This window comes from Micrasema longulum, unplaced genomic scaffold, assembly GCF_059751315.1.
Source record: "Micrasema longulum isolate JH-2025_06_02 unplaced genomic scaffold, ASM5975131v1 h1tg001144l, whole genome shotgun sequence".
NCBI classification, from domain to species: Eukaryota; Metazoa; Arthropoda; class Insecta; order Trichoptera; family Brachycentridae; genus Micrasema; species Micrasema longulum.
Window position 1 is genome coordinate 98,847 of NW_028278332.1, and position 21,122 is coordinate 119,968.

General features: G+C 31.8%; 1 protein-coding gene across 1 annotated transcript in view; it reads left to right on the top strand.

Moving 5' to 3' along the window:
* The first annotated feature begins 5,129 nt into the window (after positions 1 to 5,129).
* Positions 5,130 to 21,122, top strand: part of LOC148276805 (uncharacterized) — a 76,494-nt gene continuing 60,501 nt past the window's right edge. The window contains exon 1 of the mRNA XM_088233731.1: positions 5,130 to 5,498. Within this exon, the coding sequence (XP_088089857.1) occupies positions 5,403 to 5,498 (96 nt within the window). The 5' untranslated portion in view covers positions 5,130 to 5,402. The remainder of the gene's footprint in view (positions 5,499 to 21,122) is intronic.

The window sequence follows — 21,122 nt, forward strand, 5'->3', positions numbered from 1 at the left end:
AAAAAAAGGAAGGTAATTACCCACAAATGCTTGTAACATGTCTATATAATTAAACGTCATTGCATAAAATATGTTATGTCTCTGGGAGAGAAATTTTTGTATGCACACAGTACAAAATTTTTTTTAATATCAATAAATTAAAATTAATACGAAGGTAGGCTGAAAAATAATGCACATATCCTTGCAGAACACAAACAAAAACAAATAGGAAGATTGGACAAAATCATTTATTTATTTTTCAACATAGTCACCGTTAAGTCTAATACATTTCTCCTAAGGTTTAACAAGTTTTTTCATTTCGTCACTGAAAAATTCTTCCGGTCCAGTACTTTTTGCCTTTTTTTCCCTTTATTAGGGCCATCTACCAAAATATGATAACACCGGCTAAAAACAAGTTACATTAATTTACAATAAACATATGAACAACACAAATAACAATATAGACACAAACAATAGACAACAAAAATATAAGTACAAGAATAACATAAAATAGTAATCGAAATAATGAACATATATAACCAAACTAACAAAATTCCAAACCAAAATTAAAATAGGGTCTAACAGAAAAAACTTACCAAAAACCCGATAGCGCCTATTTAACAGAAAAGAGAAACTTACAGTAAAATATATTAAGGAAGATAAAACTTAATAACTAGAAAAATTACAACAAAATTTTCAATATAATAACAACCATATTCTTATAATAATGATAAATTTTAACAATTTAAAAAAATAAACACAAGGGAGCAATAATAAGGGTAAAGGTTTATATTTTGTTTGTCTGTGCTCTATATTAATTTGTTAACTATTATAATATATTAAAATGTAATTGCCTAGCTTGGAACGGGGTATGTACCCTTGTTAGCTGGGCAAAGTGAACATGGAATTGTATTTTAATAAAGAGTGTAAATCAATAAATAAATAAAATATTTTATATAAACCTAGAAATGTAAGAGAAATTTACTGTAAAAAACAAATAATTAATTCAAACATATTACAAATCATAATAAATAACAGTTTGAACTTCAAAAAGTATAAACAGAATTGATCAATAAAGTATTAGAGATAAATGAATTGGACAGGTTATAAAAAACATAAGTAAAATACAAAATAATTTTTGCCTCCCAGTCATTAAAGAACATATAAAAAAATGTGATTAAGATCTCCAATGCCTCCATATTCGCAGGCATTGGAGTATAAAATTTTAATTTTAAACAGATGGGACGGAGTGCAACGGTGGCCAGACCTGATATGGCTAAAAGTTACAATCCTAGACCTATTGAGTTTACACGCGCTATTATACCGTGTAAACTAAAAATTATTAATATTCAAATATTGATTTTATTTAGGTACCTAGGTACTTGTTTATGGTTGAATTCCAAAACATAAAATAATTATTTTTTAAATATAGAATTCTTTTTGCAAATGACAAACTCTGTGCTACCTACTAATAAGGGTGCATTTTGTGTAGGAATTCGTTTTTCAAAAATGCATCAAATGTCAGTAATTTTCTTTTAAGCATTACTAAAAATCCATTAAAAATAAGTTCATACGTAGAAATTAAGAAATTGTAAGGAAATCATTCATTCAGTATCCATTAAAAATTATTGATGTTAGCAAACGTTAAAATACAAACTTTTTTTACTACACAAAAAAACAACATCCTCCGAATTTTTAAACATATGAATTTTAGTCGAATGCAACCTTGGAAGTTTGATGAAAAACACATATTCGCTCCTAACCATAAAATTAAGAATAGTCCAGAAGGAGCGTGGAATCATATTTGAATACATCGGACTGCGTCCAAAAATCCTCCCACTATGCCCCACTTTCACCGCGCGCATTCGTGATGTTGCTGCCTAATGTTGCACGATGGGAAAAAATATAATCAAATGTATGGTAAAAAAAAGCAATCTGTTAATTTCTCTAAAATTTTATTGTGCACGCGGAAATATTGATTGACACAACAGAGTAGATAAGTAAAGGGTCATTTAATAAGAGTAATTGAATTAATGAACTTTAAACTAAAACAAATTTAATAAAACAAATTTTATTGAACATAAAACGGATATTTTTATATCATGTTAAATAATATTTGATGTTTTAAAGATAATGTCGGTCAAATGTCCACGATAGAGTTGTTTAATCCGAGATCCAATTTTCATTAGTTCTCTCTTATTAGATGAGCAAAGTAGGGTAAAAAAATTTACTACCCTGGCAACACCAACGAAATGTTCATTTTGTTTCTTCGACAATCTGACAGATGGAAAAATAATTCAATTTTTAAGTAATGCATTTGTTACATACACATTCATTTGCTAATTACACATGAAATGTGATTGCATCTTGTTTCTTCAAGATCCTAGCAGTATTTATACACTTTAAAAGGACACAACCCGGCATAGTTGAATTCAAATCAGGAGTTGGGTACTGAGCGACGTCTACAAAGAAACTAATGGGTCAAAACGTGAACCTATTCATTTATGAGTAGTTTAGTCGCCTTCTGTTTGATGTGCGTATGCGGTTTCTGGACTATTTTAAATTCTATGCTCCTAACTTTTATTCTGATAATCATATTGACGATAGGCATTATTATTTACAAATCTAATTCACGTATATTATTTTGCAAAAAATCGCATGTAAATTGGTCCAGTAGTTATCGAGTCTATAAAGGACAAACATATATCCATTCATTTTTGTAAATATAGAAGATAAATAGATGCTACGTTTAGCTATTTAAATTTTAAAACTGCGTTTGTCAAATAATATCTGAATCTTTGCAGTATTGGATCTTTTTAGAGAAAGTGACAAGTGACAGTAGAGGTGTTTATTTGTTCTTCAGGCAAAGAGAAAATTTATTTATCACGATTTGCGGTTTACAGTCTACATCAATGCATTACAATTATTTTATACTTTTGAATAGTCTACCATTTCACAGACTGATACAATAGCTCAGAGATTGCAAACCTTGGCTGTGTCAATGGAAATATTTATTGAAACAATACATCATTTTTTATCAGCAATCGCTGCACTTGCTTCTAAACTTTAATGAATATGATAGCAATATTTAAAAAAATGTTTTTGAACACACGATTCATTTTTATATTTCGCATAATATTTACAGTTTGTCAGTACCTACGTACGACAACATTTTATATTTTACATATTTTTAACCTACCTTACTAACATATTTAATAAATGATAAAAATGTAAACTACAAAAAATTCTGAGAAACAATTTAGATTAAAAAAAGAGCTTGAAAAAAGTCCCGTGGTAGTGTCGTACTTTCACAAACAAACCCAAAGTTCAAAACCTTCTGTATCCAACATGGCAACCATTTTCTAACAGTGAGCTACATTTTTAGAACTCGTAAAAAATACCCCCCGAAATGAAAATATCCGAATAAATAAAAAATAAATAAAGTCGCAAGAACGCAAATAATTATTTTGATTTTTTAAATATTTTTTTAGAAGTAGCTGAGATTATAGAGGCTATAAAATAAGATGTCAAAAACTATTCACCAGTAGAATACAGAATTATTTAATTACCTATTTATTAAATATTAAATTTTTGGATTTCGGGCCATTATTTTAGTAGTAAATAACGAATGGGGTTCGAACCTCGGACCTCCGATTCATGAGTCTGCGACACTATTACGGGACCATAACCCGTCTCAATATTGCGTGTGTGAAATAACAGAACTCCGGATAAGTGTTTTCGACTCGAGGGCAACTCTTTGGCAAATGCCGAAAAAAACAAGCACAGATTAGTCCATTTTGTGGTCTTTTCTATTTCTGTTTCTGGCAACCCATTTTCTAATAGTGGGTTATTTACAACTCGTCAAAAATGCCCCTCAAAATTAAACACGGAAAGAAAGCAAATATTTTTTTTTACTAAAAAATTGCAAATATTAAATATTTCTTTACCAACAGGTGGTTTTGCATTCCAAATTTTGTGTTTCTTTGACTGGCGCCTGAAGAGTAAGAGCAATCATATTGCCTTTATGGATATGACAAATTTAATTAACTCTGATTTTCGTAAAATAAAACGTCTTTTGATATTTTTCTTTAAATTAAGTTTTGTTAAAATCAATTGAGGGAGAGAAGTATTTATACCTAAAAGTATAAACTTAGAAATGGTAATTTTAGCAAAATAATCGCGCCTACATTGTTTGAGATATGCAATCTGTATAGCAATGCTGTAAATAATAAGTAGCCTGAACAGGCGTGTAAAGTGAGACATTTATCGACGCGGATATTTTTTAAATTAACATTTATAATTATGCACATTATTGCATAAATATACTATTAACATGTTTATGGCCCACAAATAAGCATTATCAGGAAAACAAGAAAACTGAAGTCAGATAGCGCAAAAGATGTTCACGTCACGAGAATAGTATATATGAGCCCATTTGCAGGTGAAGTAAATGAACTGAGAAAATAGACAAATTTTTGCATTCAAAGTATTACGCTATGAGATTTCTGCCTATTTTTTTAACAAAACTGTTTTGAAATTTTTAATTAGCGTGGATATTTTGTGCTTAAGGAAATTTTTTTTTTTCGATTGTACTGATTACAAAAATTTAATATAAAAGCGATGAGTTTACTTCACTTTTAAAATATCAGTTAGTTAACTTCGCCTGCAACGGGTTTAGTTCTTAAATATATAATAGTTAAAACACTTTGTATTTTTACGCCACACATGGGCTTAATATTAAATATAACACAAGTTTCGGGTATTCAAAATTACCCATCATCAGGTGTGAATGTAAACTAAACCTAAATAATTATACATAATAGTGCTAATTACTAACAGGGTCAGATAGAGGGGGTAAAGCAGGGTCTTTAAAAAATACATTTATTGGGAATTTTGAAAGCGGGGATGAAGAATTTTGGAATATAATATAGTTAATTAAAGTTTTGTCGGGATAAGAATTGGGAAAGAAAGAATCTGGGTTCCTTAATTATTAGTTACTATGCCGAATGTAAGAGAATGTATATGGAAAATGGGTCCAATTATTCCCGAACGCCACATTGGCGCTTAACCTACCGATGAATTTTTATACAATAATGGCGTCTTCGGTGATCATTTGAAATTTATTTGCCTAGAACAATCGCACCACTCTCTGGCAGACACGGTACATACTTCTCCCACTCCAGCCGAGCTCAGGTTCCTCTCGACTGCGAGAACAACTTTCATACTGACGGTCGACGTCGGAGAAACAACATCCTATCCCTAGCTGCCAGGCCGTCACCTGAAAACGTCACGCCGCGTTTGAATTTAAATTCGTTTAATTACTTTGCATATTCTTGTGACTGCGCTGTGCTAGTACTGCCGAGTCGCTGTAGGTTCCGTGAATTAGTTCGGGTATATTTACTGTGAGTTCGCCATCTGGCACGATGGAAAAAGATCACCAGCCTGACTCGATGGCTACAGTTACCATGAAGCCGGAATATCCCCCTTCTGAGGTGTACGCCAGCTCAGAGCCTCCCCCGGTAATATAACATAATTCTGTTTATTTTAATCACTAAGCTAATATTTACTCAATATAATCATATTTACATATCTCAAAATAATAATGCCGAAGTTGCAAAATCGATTTAAAAGATCTTCGCATTTTAAATTACGTAATTCAAATTAATGTTAATGTTAACGGAGAAGAATAAAGCTGTCGTGATATATTTTATAATTGCATTTTAAATTTCTTGATTATGTAAAAGCATCGCGAGTATCTAAATAATGTAGATATCAAAAGATACAGATATTGAAGCGAATATAAAATGTGGAAAATTTTAATTCAATGTTGTTTCCACTGTACCTATACTGATTCATAGATACCTATACGTATATACAGATATTTGAAAAAGTAAAAAGTGTGTCAACGAAAGTAAAAGCGACTCTATAAAAACAACTATATTGAGCAAACTTAATCCTGGACTAACAAAAACATGTCATTAGTGTTTCGAATTGAAATATAAAAGAAACTTTGTTTTTTATCTAAATGTTAGGAAACTGATTTTGTTGTGTTTTTATTGGAATTGAGTGTCGTACATTTATAAAAATAGCCACATCCAATTCCCATAAAAGTCCATAACTTTTATTTTATTCACGTCAAATTGAGATGTTCGTATTATTAAATTTATCATAGATTTAAGTGTTTTCTTAAAATTATTAAATAGCCTTCTTCGTAGTAAAAACCATAAATTTATTTTTAGTAAAATATTTATTTCAAAAGTACTATTTTTATAGCGCAATCGTCCACGAACATGATTTTTTGTTTTCTATAATGATGTATGTGATGTGTTATGTAAATGTATGACTCAGCAATTTACTGCAACAATTGTTCGCTACGTACTTATATTAAGAAATAATTAAATTAATGTTGAAAGTATTATTGTTAGATTATAAGAATGAAAATTATAATTATAGTCTTTTTGGTCATAATATGATTTCCTAGTATTCCTGGAATGAAATTGCATCCAAAGCATACGGTTAATTGTTTATTAATTATATCTTGAAATTATTATGGTAAATTAAGTATTAAGTATTATATAATTCTTTACATAGGATTCATTGAAGCACTTATAAACTTTAATAAAATTATAAATATTCATATAATTCAACAATTAGTAAATTAAACCTAACAAACGAATAAATTTAAATAAGAAACTAAAATTAATAAATTAAAATCAATAAACACGAATCTAATGCCAAGCTGTCCTGTCCTGCAAATATTATTCAACTCTATAATAGCTCTTTCCAAACAGCCTGTGCTTGATAAAATCTTTATTTATTTTTGCATTTTGAATTTCAAGAGATACCTTGTTGTAGAATCGTATGCAGTTGAGGCAAAATAATTATCATTTTTTGGCCACAACTAGCATATCTTTATTTCTTGTGTTTAACCTGTGGACATCTCTGTTCCTCCTAAAAACATCAATATTTTTATGTACATAGATCAAGTTTTCATAAATAAATTGACACGTGACTGTCAATATATTGATTTCTTAAAACTTATCTCTGAGCGATTCTCTGGGATTCACATTGTAAGTTGCTCGAACAGCTCTCTTCTGCGGCACAAAAACAGAATAAATATCTGCAGCACTTCCCCACAGCAGTATACCGTAAAACATGACGCTGTGGAAGTAATTGAAATATACCAATCTAGCTGTTTCTACATCAGTAAAATGTCGAATCTTTTTAACAGTGTAGACTGCAGAACTAAGTTTGTTCAATAAATTAATAAATAATATAAATTAGCTGTATGTGAACACCATTAAAGCTTAGAATCTAATTTTATGCCCAAAAGTACAGTAGTATCCACAAGATTCAGTTCTTTGTCTTTAAGTTTTAAATTAAACATAGTTAGATATAACGCTGCGGAAAAAGTAACGATGCTGTTATGGAAGAATAAAGAAATCATTTTACTATTGCAATCATACCATTTCCTTGCAGGGGTAAACAAAGAAGATGAGAATCAGTATTTTCACCTTGGCACACAATGCTAGCTTTTTCCACTTATATACTCGAGCATCTGATCACGTATTCCCGTCGATTGTGTCAGCTTTTGACATTTTCGGATAAAGGTTTATATTTGCTCGATCGTGCTAAGTTCTAGCCCACACCAATATGGTATGATCATGTAGAACGAATGGATGAGGAAACAACAGTAAAAAATATTTATAATGTAGGACGAGGACTGGCAAAAAAGACTTGGCAAGATCAGATAAATCATAACCTCAAATCTTGTCAAATGTAGACACAGTCGAAGGGCATGTATACCAATATGAATGAAAGTAGAAGCTTGCTTTATAAAACAAAGGATTTACTGGTATTTGAGTTACATTTTATCATAAGTGTTGTTCTCGAGTCAAAATCGCTCGTCCAGGATTCTGGTTCTATTTCACAGAATCGTATTTTTTTCTCTCCTGGATACGGAGTTCTGTGAAATAGGAGAATTATGATTTATTTATCCAGTGGACTGATTGGCTTGACTTCTACTAAACAAAATCCTGTATTCAGTAGAATAAAGAATACATTTCTGTTTATGCAATATAATTAGAATCCTGGATGAGTGTATTTGAGTCGATGGTTACTCTGAGGAAAAAAATCTGCAAGTTACAATTCAGTGGAGATTAGTCAGCCTCATGATGTACTGGTTGGTGCGCTTGCCTGCCAATTCATAAATATAATAAGATTACGGAATAAAAAATAATAAAGCTGGCCCTCCACTTTCCGCACACCGCACTTTAAGTCCCATGAAAGATTGCTAGTTGCCCAACGAGAAAATCTGCCTTATGGAAATCTCTGTAATCTAATAGCCTTGGCATCACCACGCCGATAGAAGGTAATCCAGAAGTACATAATATATACTCTATTGGATTAAGGAAAAAGAGAAAGTGAAATCTCACCTGACTAGGATTAAATTTATTCGACATGATTCGAAATTATTACCAAACTCTTTAAAATTTACGAAACTATTTTTGGAAGCCATCAGATCAGTATACCCGAGTGGACTTATATAAAGACTTCGGTCAGCCAGCAAGAAGCTCCGTTCGGTATTTATAGAAGGAAAAGGACAAGACCACGAGATATGTGTAAATATTTTTTTTTTAAATACCTAAAAATTAGTCCTCCCTAGTTAATTTTACCGTGCCGTGTGGATTTGTACGAACCATCTGAAATAGGCCTTTGACCCACATTGCTCCATTTCTCCAATACATTAAAATATACCGTGGGTATAATATAATATATGTAGAAAACTTCTCTCCCCGAGTTAGCGATAGGCACAGAGTACAAAGCAAACTGTGAACATGCTTTCAATGTCAAACGTTTTCGTTTTCTCTGCGATTCATAATAACAAAGTCAGTCTAAATTTTGTAATTATCTAATAATTGACTAGTTTCTTAAGAAAAACATCATATTCTGAAAGTGATGAGTGAGGTGATATTGATTTATTTCAATAATCCAACAAAATGGAGTAAATTGACGAATTCCAGAAAGTGGGATTTTAATGTTAACTTCGTATTAACAAACAGCTAGGGAGTTTCCTTGCTATACAAATCGCAGTAAATGTAGATATTTTTTTTACACAAAGGCAAGATTATTAGTCTTACGCTTCAGGTGTTAGTACAGTGGCTGTAAATTATTGGTTTTTCATGTCAATCTTACCGGGAATCGAACCTGGGATCTCATGCGCGGTAGAAAAATGCGCTTACCATTAAATAGACCGCGGACGGAATCAAAATATTGTCAGTCAGGGGTTTACAGTAAGTATTAGAAAGAAACAAATCATTCGTGTGTTTTGCAATAATTAGTTATTGCAACCCGTTGCGTGCCTTGGTTAGTGATTACACAGCACGGCGGAGAATAGTTGACGTGATCACGAATAGCATATTGCACGGTGTTTTAAAGAAGACATCACATCACAAAATGATGCACAGGAATCTGAGAAGATGACAAGTTAATTGCAACTAAAAACATACCGTGTAATTGCACAAATCGATGTTCTGATTTCGGAATCGCTGCAATTAATCTTTTCAGAAAAAGTAAATCACATTTTAGTTTGCACAAACACTAAACTCAATGATACTTTACCCAAAATATCCACATTTTGTAGAGGTAAGTAGAGAATTGTTCTTCTAATACATGTTAATTGTACAAACCGAATTTAAAAACTATAAAAGAAGAAAAATATTAAATTTCTGAATTCCGAGAAGCATCAGTTGTCCAAACATTTTATAACTAATTAGGCTTAATCTTCTTCTTCTTTTGCCACTCCTATCGGAGATTGGCAATCATCATTCTGAATTCATTACGATCCTGGGCCAGTCTAATCAGCGCTGCTGCATCCGGCACACCGAACCGCTGTCTAAGATTTCTGAGCCATGATGCTCTTTTCTGTCCCATACCCCGCTTGCCCTCTATCATTCCTTCCATAATAAGTTGGATAAGGGCATACTTCTCATTGTGGAATATGTGACCAAAGTACGAGGCTTTTCTTCTTTTGACAGTGGTCAGTAACTCCTTATTTATTCGTTTATAATGCTTAAAACCGCTTCATCGGAGACACGATCAGTCTATGAGATTCGATGCATTCTTCTACGTAACCAAAGTTTGAAGGCCTCAATTTTGTTCATCGTTGAAACTTTAAGAGTCCAACCCTCCACTCCATACAGCAACACTGGCTATACATAAGCTTTTATTGCTTTCCATCTTGTGCTCAGTCTCAGATCTCGGTTTTAGGCTTTGTAATTCAATCCAGATTAAGACGTTCATTTGCGGTTTTACAATAACCAAATCGATGTTTTTAAATTGGCAACTTTATTTTTATTTATTTAGAAAATACGAGTTAAAACAATATTTTTAGGACGGCGTAAATAGGACGAGGAATAAACAATACGCAAACGTGTTGAAAATAAAGATACAATTCGATGATTTGCATCTAATTCTCATTCAAAACATGAAAAAAACATCTTATATTCTTAAACGAAATTCTATTGTTGCCTTTTTAGACAAAAGGAAAATAACACAGTCAAAAGTAAAATATTCCTATATTGTATAATATGTAAAAACTCGTAACTGTTAAAACTCATTACATAAAATGTATCTATTTATATTTTTTTAAGCATCGAAGTATGCTTTTCTAATAGGTGAAAAAGATATGGATAGTACCAATTATTTTAAGTATTGTATTATTGTTGTAAAATTAATATCTAATATATGATATCTTTGGAAAATGGTCCAGCGCTTTTAGGAGAAAGGTTTCTTGTTTCTAGATGTGTTCATTTTTTTAACTTTGCCATTTTCTAAATTTATAATTCAAGTATATTTTTGCTCAATATTATTTATCTGTCTTATAATTATTTAACTCATACATAGTACTCGTATAAAGGATTATCGGCCCGGTAAATTTTGTTTTGTACTTGTTGAAAGGTAATCAGTCATTGTTCCTAAATAAATAAAATTAAAATAAAACGGATGCTTCCATTCAATTCAATACGATGAATTCATGCAATTGTATTCGATACCTGGTGTTATCAGCTATTGACGTACGTAATACTCGTAATGATTCTACCCTATTTTATTTAAACGGTGATTACTAAACATTACACATACATATGGAGCCAATAAGTCAAGTCTTTTTGTCATGTTGTTCTTTTAAAGATGGGAAGTGTGAAGTGAGATGGACTAAAGGAAATATTGTTTATTTGGCTATTGATAATTTTTATATTATCATGAACCGCTTTTCTAATTTCTAAAATTTTCAACTTGTCTAAATTTAAGATTTTATTTTCAACACGAAGAACTTTTAGTCCAGTGATTAAAATTGTGATTATTTATTTATCAGATGGTTTGCGAATTAACAAAAAATATTATTATTTAGACACATTTGATGTTCTTTTATTCTAATATTAGAGTTTCTTTTAGTTTTTCCAAGGTAGATTGAATCGCAATAATTACAATTCAGTTTGTATATACAAGATTTATGGTATATAGGGACATTGTCTTTGTGGTTTTTAACAATGCTCCTATATTATTAGTTGTTTAAATAGAATGCAGGTTTAATTTTTTATGGTAGGGAATTAATTGTTCATAAAAAATATCATTTATAAAAGAATCCGTCTCAATTGTTTAGGTGGATTAGCTTTATTTATTGTGAGGTAGAATATAAATATTTATTTATTTTTACACAAACGGCATAAATTGCCTTTAACATATATTGAACATAAATATGAAAAAAAAAAATACATATTTAAATACATAACAAAAAAAAATAAAATTGCATAACTTTAACAATATTAATAAGTAGGTAAATACACATAAGCAGCCAAAAATATTAACGAAATAAATTCATAAATATGAAAAAATAAAAAAGGAAAACATTTTTAAATACCAAGAAAAGTTAAAGAATAATATTGCCAGAGAAAAAAAGAAATCAGACTCGTTTTATAACTATCAAGTCCAGAAATAAATATATCGGCCTTGTCGTCATACTGATTGCCATATCTGTGGAGCCTAGAGATAGGCGAGTGCATGTGATAGTTGGTCCTAGAACTTGCAGAACAAAAAGGAGATCTGTGGCGATCTGTTGTGATTTATTTATATGTTTGCGTTTTTGTTTTTGATTTAATATTTTATCGATTAATTTATCTTTATATCCATTATTTTTAGCAATCTGTTTTAAAGTATTAAATTATTTTTTTAAATTAGAATCTTCTTATTAATAATAAAATTAGTAATTTATATTTTTGAATGTCACTTGTTCCGACAAATATTGAATGTGAAATCCCAAATTTCAACACAAAATTGACACCTGTCTTTTTAAAGTAATGAAAATTAATGGTTTACGGTTATCGGTGAAATTTAAGAAAACAGATTTTACGTACAAATATTTCAGATTTCTTTCAGTTTGCTGAAGAGAAAGTATTATAATATGGACAGCGTAAAGTTACGAGCTTGCATATTATTCGTCGCTTGTCATAATAACTTTCTTTGTTTTTGTTCGATCCAGGGTTACGAAAGAAATCAACCGCAAATAAAGAGACTGAAAATAATATTTAGTATTTAAACCGCTAAAATTCTTTATACGTGTTTTGTGGATATTTTAATTTATCGTTTGTGGTGACGATTTTATAACGATAAATTATTTCCGTCTTTCATCTGAGTTTTTGTGCAAATTTGTTTGTTATTTTTCTAAACTCATCTTCTTACTGAAGCTGGTACTACGTTGGTAATACTTTGAACAATTATTAAGGTACTATTGAAGGAAACATGCATTAAAAAAAAAGCCTTTTGGCAATATGATTTCACCTGACAATTTTGAATTTAGTCAATTATTGATATTAGAAACACAATTTCGCATCATCCCAACAAAAGCAATATTAATTGTGATTGAACAGTTTATTCTATACAGATAATAAGGTAAATGTCTAAGGTATACAGTTATTGCAATTTTATATTAAAATATAAAAAAGTCCCTGAGAAATAAATGCAGGAACTTACGTAAAATATGGGAAAATTCATTTTCTGTCATGCTCCGTTTGCCTGTTAGAGGCATTTTCTTAAAAAGTCCTTTCATAATCCCAGATAAAATTAGTTAAACCATTGAACCAATTAAAGGAATTATTTTTCTACTAAAACTCAATCAAACTTTGGGGATGTATCGGGACGCTAGTGCACCTGTCTTCATATATTTTTTCTGACACGGCCGGCGACAACGCGTTGAATGATAATACACTTATTTGTCCGTTTAGAGAAATATTTTGAGCTGCAAGCACGTCAGTTTAAATTGTACTTAAAAAAAAATGTAAGGCGGGATGTGAGACTGCGGAAGTACATAAATACGTAGCGTCGGCCAGCTAGTTTGTGTCTTTGGCCTTAATTTGGTAACAGAATGATTAAAAAACAAAAGTTCTTGGTTTTTATTATTTTTCCTTGCATACGACCTATGTGGTCTGTTCTTCAGATGGTTGTTCCTCCTGTGAGGTGGATTCCCAGCTGTTCTTCTATCTTTTGGAAGGTGTTTTCGAGGACGAGTCCCATGAGGCTACATGTCCCATGACATTGCAATATAGGGAGCCTGGTGGCGTTCATTTTTTGGACATGACCGTACCATTCCATCTTTCGCTGTCTACTCCATCTTACGATGTCTTTAGCATCATACCTCACTTATTATGGTGTTCCACACGCGACATTGTTTATAAAGAATAATAGTAATTTAAAAAAGGTACTTGCAAAAAGTTTTTTTATGTTCTACAATTTATAAAAGTTAAACGTAACGTTTAAACAAAAGTATTAAGAAATAATTATTCAAAACTTACGGATATTATATTAAAAAAACATTAAACGATAAAAAGAAAAATAAAATCTCGGTTCCATGATTATGCCTCTAGTCAATAAAGCCATTAATCGTTTGTGAACTATAGACGTAATAAAATATTATTTTCTTGGTTTGCTAAGATAGAAAAACTCGATATTAGAAAACTGTTTTTTGAATAAATTTAACTTTAAGACCTCATTAAAATTCTCTAATTTTCACAGCCGTTTAGAAGCACAAATAAGTTTTTCTAGTTTATTATGTTGTGTATCGTACGCACTCTTTTCCGAGGTTTCAGATAGCATGAAAGCGTCTTCAGGGTTAATGCTTGAATCGGGTTGTGGTCCCGTGGCTAGTGTCTTGGACTCACGGCTCAAAGGTCCGTGGTTCGAATCCCACTCTACCCTAACTTGATTTCCATTTTCCAATAGTGAGTTATTTACAGCTCGTTGAAAATGGCTCTCAAAATGAAATATTAGGGTAAATCATAAGAACGCAAATATTTCTTAATTATATTTTTTTAAATGTTTTAAAAAAAAAATTGCATTAAAGAGGGAAAATATTTTTGAGCAAGGAATATGATAGTCTTGGTATTTGCAGGGTTTATGACCTGACACTGGCTAGTTTTTTAAAAATAAATATCATCTATGGTGCATTAGTATACAATTCGCAGTTTATCTTTATCATTTTTATAACATGAAGGTAAGATGATCAGTCTTACGTTTCAGGTTTCAGTCCAGGGAGTATGAAATATTCTAGTGAAAAAACACCCTTTTAAGTAAATATTTCAAGTCAACTATATCGGGAATCGAACTGCGCTGACCACTACACCATGAGGCCGACTATAATATTTTATAAATGTAACATATAAAATATTTTTTGTACACAATTATTTTAGGCCCTTACTAGAGTAACCAGTTCTAGGGATGACTGTATAGTGCAATTCAAATACTTTTTTTATTTCTTCTATCATAATTTTCTTCGGACAGATTTTGAATAGATTCACTTTTGAAGAATGAATGACCACTTTACACGTTGTAACATTCACAGCTCCACCTATGTTCAATTAATATGTTTAAATCTGAATTATTCCCCAGGGACTAAAATTCAGCCTTGTCTACGAACATTTGGAGATACTCTAAATATTGCCGAAGTTTTTTGTTTCGAAATGTATGTTTATAACGTCATGTACCGTGTCGTAGTTAAAACCTTATCAAAAAAGTTTTACCAGCATGTTTTTAATTAAAGTGATAAATAAATCGACCGATATCTCGAGGAAATAATTTTTAGAGATATTGGAGAATTTCTAAATCTAGCCATTTACAATGCTTTTGATCTGTCGAAAAAGTCAACAGATGTCGCCTATGAGGAAGTATCAAATAATGTGAAAGCATGTCTGTTTTTACTAGATACATTTTATTTTTAATAAAAAAAATAATACCGTAGTTTTTATTATTTATTCAAATATTTCAATTTTCAGACCATTTCCTACAAGTCGTACATAATTTGTACCGGAAAAATGCAAATCGAGTTGTGGAAGAGTGGGATTTGAGCCTCGGATCTTTGGTCCGTGAGTCCACAATACTACCACGGGACCACAACCCGGTTTAAAATACATATAATATAGGTATAATTTATAAATATAGGTATAAATTAAAATGCACGCAACGATCCATGGAAAGACAGATGCTCGGTGTATGTCTAAGAGACAAAATAAGAAATGAAGAAATAAGGCGCCAAACCGGAGTCGTGGATATCATGGATCGTGCAGCGAAATCGAAATGGCAGTAGGCAGGGCACTTGGCGAGACAAAATGATGGCAGGTGGACACCCAGAATAAAAAGTGGAGATCATGGGCAAACAAAAGAAGTGTTGGAAGGCCACAAAAAAGATGGGTCGACGACATTGCCTCTATTGCCGGTAAAACGTGGATGATGAAAGCGGGTGATAGGAAGGAATGGAGACGTTTGGAAGAGGCCTTTATCCAGCAGTGGAGAGAATAAGACTGCAGAAGAAGAAGAAGAATATAGGTATAACGTTTGAAAATTGTGGAGATGTAGGAATTTGCAAATATTAGGCAGAATGGTGAATGTCACACAGCGTGTAAAGTGATCACTCAAACCAGAAAATAAGTCCTTCATCTCAGGTGGTATATCTATCTATCTATCAAAATTATTTCCTTTGTCTCTGTTAAAATGAAATTAATTGAATAAATAAATTATCTCTCTCAGAAATTTTTGGTTATGTCTAAATGTTTGTAGAAAGGCTAGATTATGACAGGTCATAAGCCCTGTGAATGTTTAAACTTCCACATTCCTTTATTAATAATGTTTTCCTCTCTGTTGCAATAAATTTCAATTTTCTGTATCTTCGGATGACATCCTAAAAGGGGTTCAATTTCAGTATTAGTCTCTAATGATTAGGGCAAGTTAATATTGATAAATATTCAACAGTCACAGTTCATACCTAAAATTTGAACTGACTCGCTGGTACCGCTTCCAACACGAAATAATAATGATCAGTAAGTTCGCTAAAGCGTATCGTGCGAATGAAATACCTACTTTCTATTTACCGTGTTTCGACAGAGTCGCTCTCTTCTTATATTGTTCACCACTACTATCAGATCTGCTGTGTAGGTATTGGAAACAGGAACTTAACGATAATATTATATACTGTACGTATTCATCTGTCACTTATTGATCAACATTATTGAAGAAAATTCTATGGAATATATTGTGAGGCCTTTCTATAGATTTTGCAAGTATGTAGATCCAGTACGCAGATGTATGGAAATGAAACTTCTAAATTGTTGTGTAATTTGACGTATTGATCTTCTTCTTCTTCACGTGTCATGTCGGGTCCCCCCCGACGCTGACGACTACTCGGAGAAAGTTTCAGAAACAATTCCTCCACAGTTCTAATCCTGGTCCATGCTCAGATGTTCCGAAGCCAGAAAAGCTGTTTTAACAAGCTGAAGTATGGCATATTTATCACCTCTCAACACATGGTCAAAATATGAAATCTTACGGAGCTTAGCGGTGGTAAATAGTTTTCTATTCGTATTGACTCTACGCAATAGTTTATTGTTAGTTATCATATCGGTCGAAGATATTATTAACATTTTACGGTGGATTCACATTTCAAGTGCTTCAAGGCGGTTTATAATATTACCTTTATGAGTCCACGCCTCTACACCGTATAGTAGGACAGACCATATATAACATTTGACCATTTATTGTCTCATCTTAAGGTTTATACCATCGGCTTAGTAATAACCTATAGTAGGGCCAATTTAATAGGTCACATTTGACATTTGTCGGTTTTAGCTTCATAGTGAGGTAACCTGCTTAAAAACATCGATTAAAGTGAATGAATCGATTCGGACTTCAAACATAATATATGTCAATTGAATTCAGTTGCTATGAAAAAGTACTTATAGGTACTGTAATTTTATTTTCAAAATCAGAAGTCGAATCCCTGTCCCATTATTATTTTCTATCTTAAATTTAAGGAACGAAATAAGATATGTACATAATTTAACAAAACTATCAACATTCGATTTTTCTGGGTAACATCCCTAGTGTTTAAAAAGAAAAAGGGTTCACTGATGCAACATTGTAACGACGTTTAGAACAGAATAGGTTTATTATGTTTAGAATGGTTTATTAGTGAAAGTAAATCATAAAATTACCTTATTTTGTCATTATTACAATAAATATGTAATCGTAATTGAAAAAAGTTAAGCAATTGTGCAGTTCTAAATTCGAAAAAATAAATAATATTTTACTACCGCCCTTACAAGGTTATGTTGTTGAATTTTGATGAAGTGTCAAATGTGACCTATTCAATTGGCCCTACTATAATACAGTCGCCCATATGGAGAAAAACCATTCTATGATTATTGACCACGAAGTTAGCTATATATTACGGCAATACAATGGGCCGTAGGCACTTGGATTTAGAATTTTAAGCGCTAACTGAAACCGTTCGTTACACGTTTGTTGTTAAACTAAAACCAAACATATTCGCATCGGGTAGTGGTCCCGTGGCTAGTGTCTTGGACTCGCGGATCAAAGGTCCGTGGTTCGAATCACATTCTTCCCCAACTTAAATATTATTTTATAATACAGAGTTATGTACAACTTGTTGAACTCTATGCAATAGAGCTTAAGGGATTCTTTAGAGAATTATTACTCTGAGGTTTATACTATCGTCACAAAGAAGATTTTTCATTTTGTTAAATGCTGTTCATGTCACTTTTATTTGAGCCTCTTCTCTTCTGTATTTTATCTCAGTGTCGGGGACTAGATTATTAGTGACAATACTGTTCAAGTACCTGAACTGTTTGACTCTCTCAATATTGACACCCTTTAGTTGGAGATTTAGATTTGGCTAACTTTCTCTACGTATTAACAAAACCTACTTATTATTTATTCTACTGCTTCAAATCAACATAGTAGTTTATTTGTATTAGTAATGGGTAACCTATGACCTATGACATGCGTGTCACAGGGGACACGCCGAGACCTTTTTTGGACGATCTTCATCCAAGAACGAGCGATGCTCTTTTTTTGTTAGTAGGCTGACTTCGTTTGTCTTCCATTTACTAGGGCTGCAATATTATTAATATTCCTGGATGTGACACGGCACCTGAGTCAAGCCAGGTTTTGTCAAGAGTATTGACATACCGAGTTAAAAAGGTTACCCATCACTGCTCTAGACTGTACCTAATCCGAAAGGTTTTAATTTACATAGAAAATATAATTCTACCAAGAAATTTTAGAAGATGATTTTCAGTCTTATTTTTTCATAGAGGTAGAGATAAGAGCTATACAAGCTCCTGATGTCACTGCGACCTGTAAAGATCTATTCTCCAAGCCCAAGTCTTTAAGAGCCTGGCTACTGAGTGAAAGGCAAGAGTTAGCATTTTGCTAAATCCAAATCCGTAAAGTATCGGGGTATTTTTAGTAGAAGGCGAGCTCTTTTACATCCTCAGGTTTAACCAGTGGTCCTCCAAGGATGAGGCTTCTTTTAAAATGAAAAGTATCACATTCGCATATAATGTGAATAGGTGTTTCCTAATCTTCACTGCAGAACCTACATCTAGATGTTTTTGAATGGTTATTTCTAGCAAATGAGGATCTCCATACTTTAAATTTGAAACTTTTGATTTAGACTGCACCTAATCTGAAGCGTTTTACTTTATATAGCATATGTAATTCCATAAAGAAATATCAGAAGATGATCTCAAATACTTCACCTTTGACTTAGACTGTGAATTATCAGAACGGTTCAAATTTATATAGTAACTGTAAATGAAATAAGAAAAGAAAACTAAGAAAAATAGGAAGAAATGGCAGAAGATAATCTCTATATATATATATATATAAATGTAAAACCTTTGATAGAGATCTCATCCACCTTACAATTATAAAAAAAGAAATTAGTTATGTTCATGGAATAAATATCAACGGCGTCTTAGTGACAGTTACTTAAATGTAGGCTGTGGTATTCTTGGATCGAGTGTTTAAAAAAACAATGATTGTTAGCGTAAACCTAGAGAGACATAATAAAAATAAACTGTTAAAGAATAACAGTTAAGGTCGTATGTAGTCTGGTAAGAGGTTCGAAAAATAAAATAGCATAAGATTTGGAAAAAAAAACATTGTTTATTTAAAACGCGACGTTGAAAATATTGATTAATGATAGGTAAAACTAAATAATAATTACTACAACTGAAATTTCTTTTCAAAATATGATTAAATGTTTTTAAACATTTGAAATGAAATACAGGCATTTTAAAACGAAACAATATCATTAAATTTTGACATTTATTGAAGATTGTTTACTTTATTTGATAAATGTATTAAAAAAAAATTGCCTCATTATTAAAAGATATTGTAGTCATTTTAAAACATTCGTTTTATCCGGTTTTTAACAATGTTGCTGTTAAAAACCGTTAAGTTTATAATTGATAGACAACTTAAATAATATCCATTTTTATACACTCCTAGTCTATTCAAACAAACACAAAGGGTGATGATTGTCGCTCTCTTTTTCTGATACCCTGGTACGGAAATCCTAATTCAATATTCATGTTTTGAGATAGTCACAACTGGTTATTATCTCATTCCAATATCCTTACATTATATTAATAGTACTCAATATGAACAACTTTATAATTTCCTGGTAACATTTTCAATTGTCAAAGGGCTGAAATTGAAAAACAAAAAAATAATAACGCTGTTTCCCCGTAGGGGTAGTCAGAGATGATAAAACGTAACATAACTCTGCCTTAACATACATATCTGCCTTCCTCTACATTCCTACATCTTTTCATGTACGCATGCCGATTATTCCGACTTTTGACGAGATCTTCAAGTAATGACGAAGTTCACTGGTTTTTTGAAAAAAAATAATGCCAATAGACTATCAAACTAAGCAAAAAATAATATTTTTTTTATGTATCGTGTATTCGTATTATAATCGAAATGATTTTTTAAAGTTTTTTAATTTTGAAATTACTACGCCCGTGACGTCACTGGTTGTCTTTGCTAAATTGTCCTGGCTGTAAGATGGCTTCCTGGAGACCGGGAATTTATCCAACACTGTAGTTGATTGGTTGATTAGCAAGAACTTGTGACGTAGTTCGATTTTATTCAACGGGGCATTTTTACCAAATTATGTTACAGCTCAATTTTAAGATGTATTTTTATAATTTAAATTTTTTGTAAATATGTAAGAAAAAATATATTAAAAAAATTATTTTTTTTTCGTGCGTTTTTGAGAAATTTCGCTGTAATGCTCTAATTTTTACCGCGTGTAAGAACACGTTTTGTAAATTCTATTTCCATTCTCATTATTGGATTTTGTCACGCCATGTCATGAGAACTTAATATGTTCTTACGCAAAAAAGATTGTCTATTTTGGGAGCAAAATCACATGGGATGGCTGTAGGAAAAGCGAAGTTGACAGGCGCATCCACCAAACAAAACTCGCCTTTAACCCTAGATCACTAACGATTCGTCTGATAAACTACTGGCACCCCGTGCTTTTGCTGTTTCTATAAGTTCCCTCCGCCCGCCTCCCTGCCCTCATCTAGTACCTTCGTAAATAGTGAAATTAGTTACCCACACGCATCGATTGCGGACGCATGGTAATTAGATCGGGATATATCGCGTAATCGTCGTCTGACAGATGAAAGGTTGGTAGTTCTGCAACTTTTTTTCCTTATATATTTATATAATTGAAGGTTGCCAAGACGGCAATAGTCAACTAACAAGTAGAATTACCGAATAAG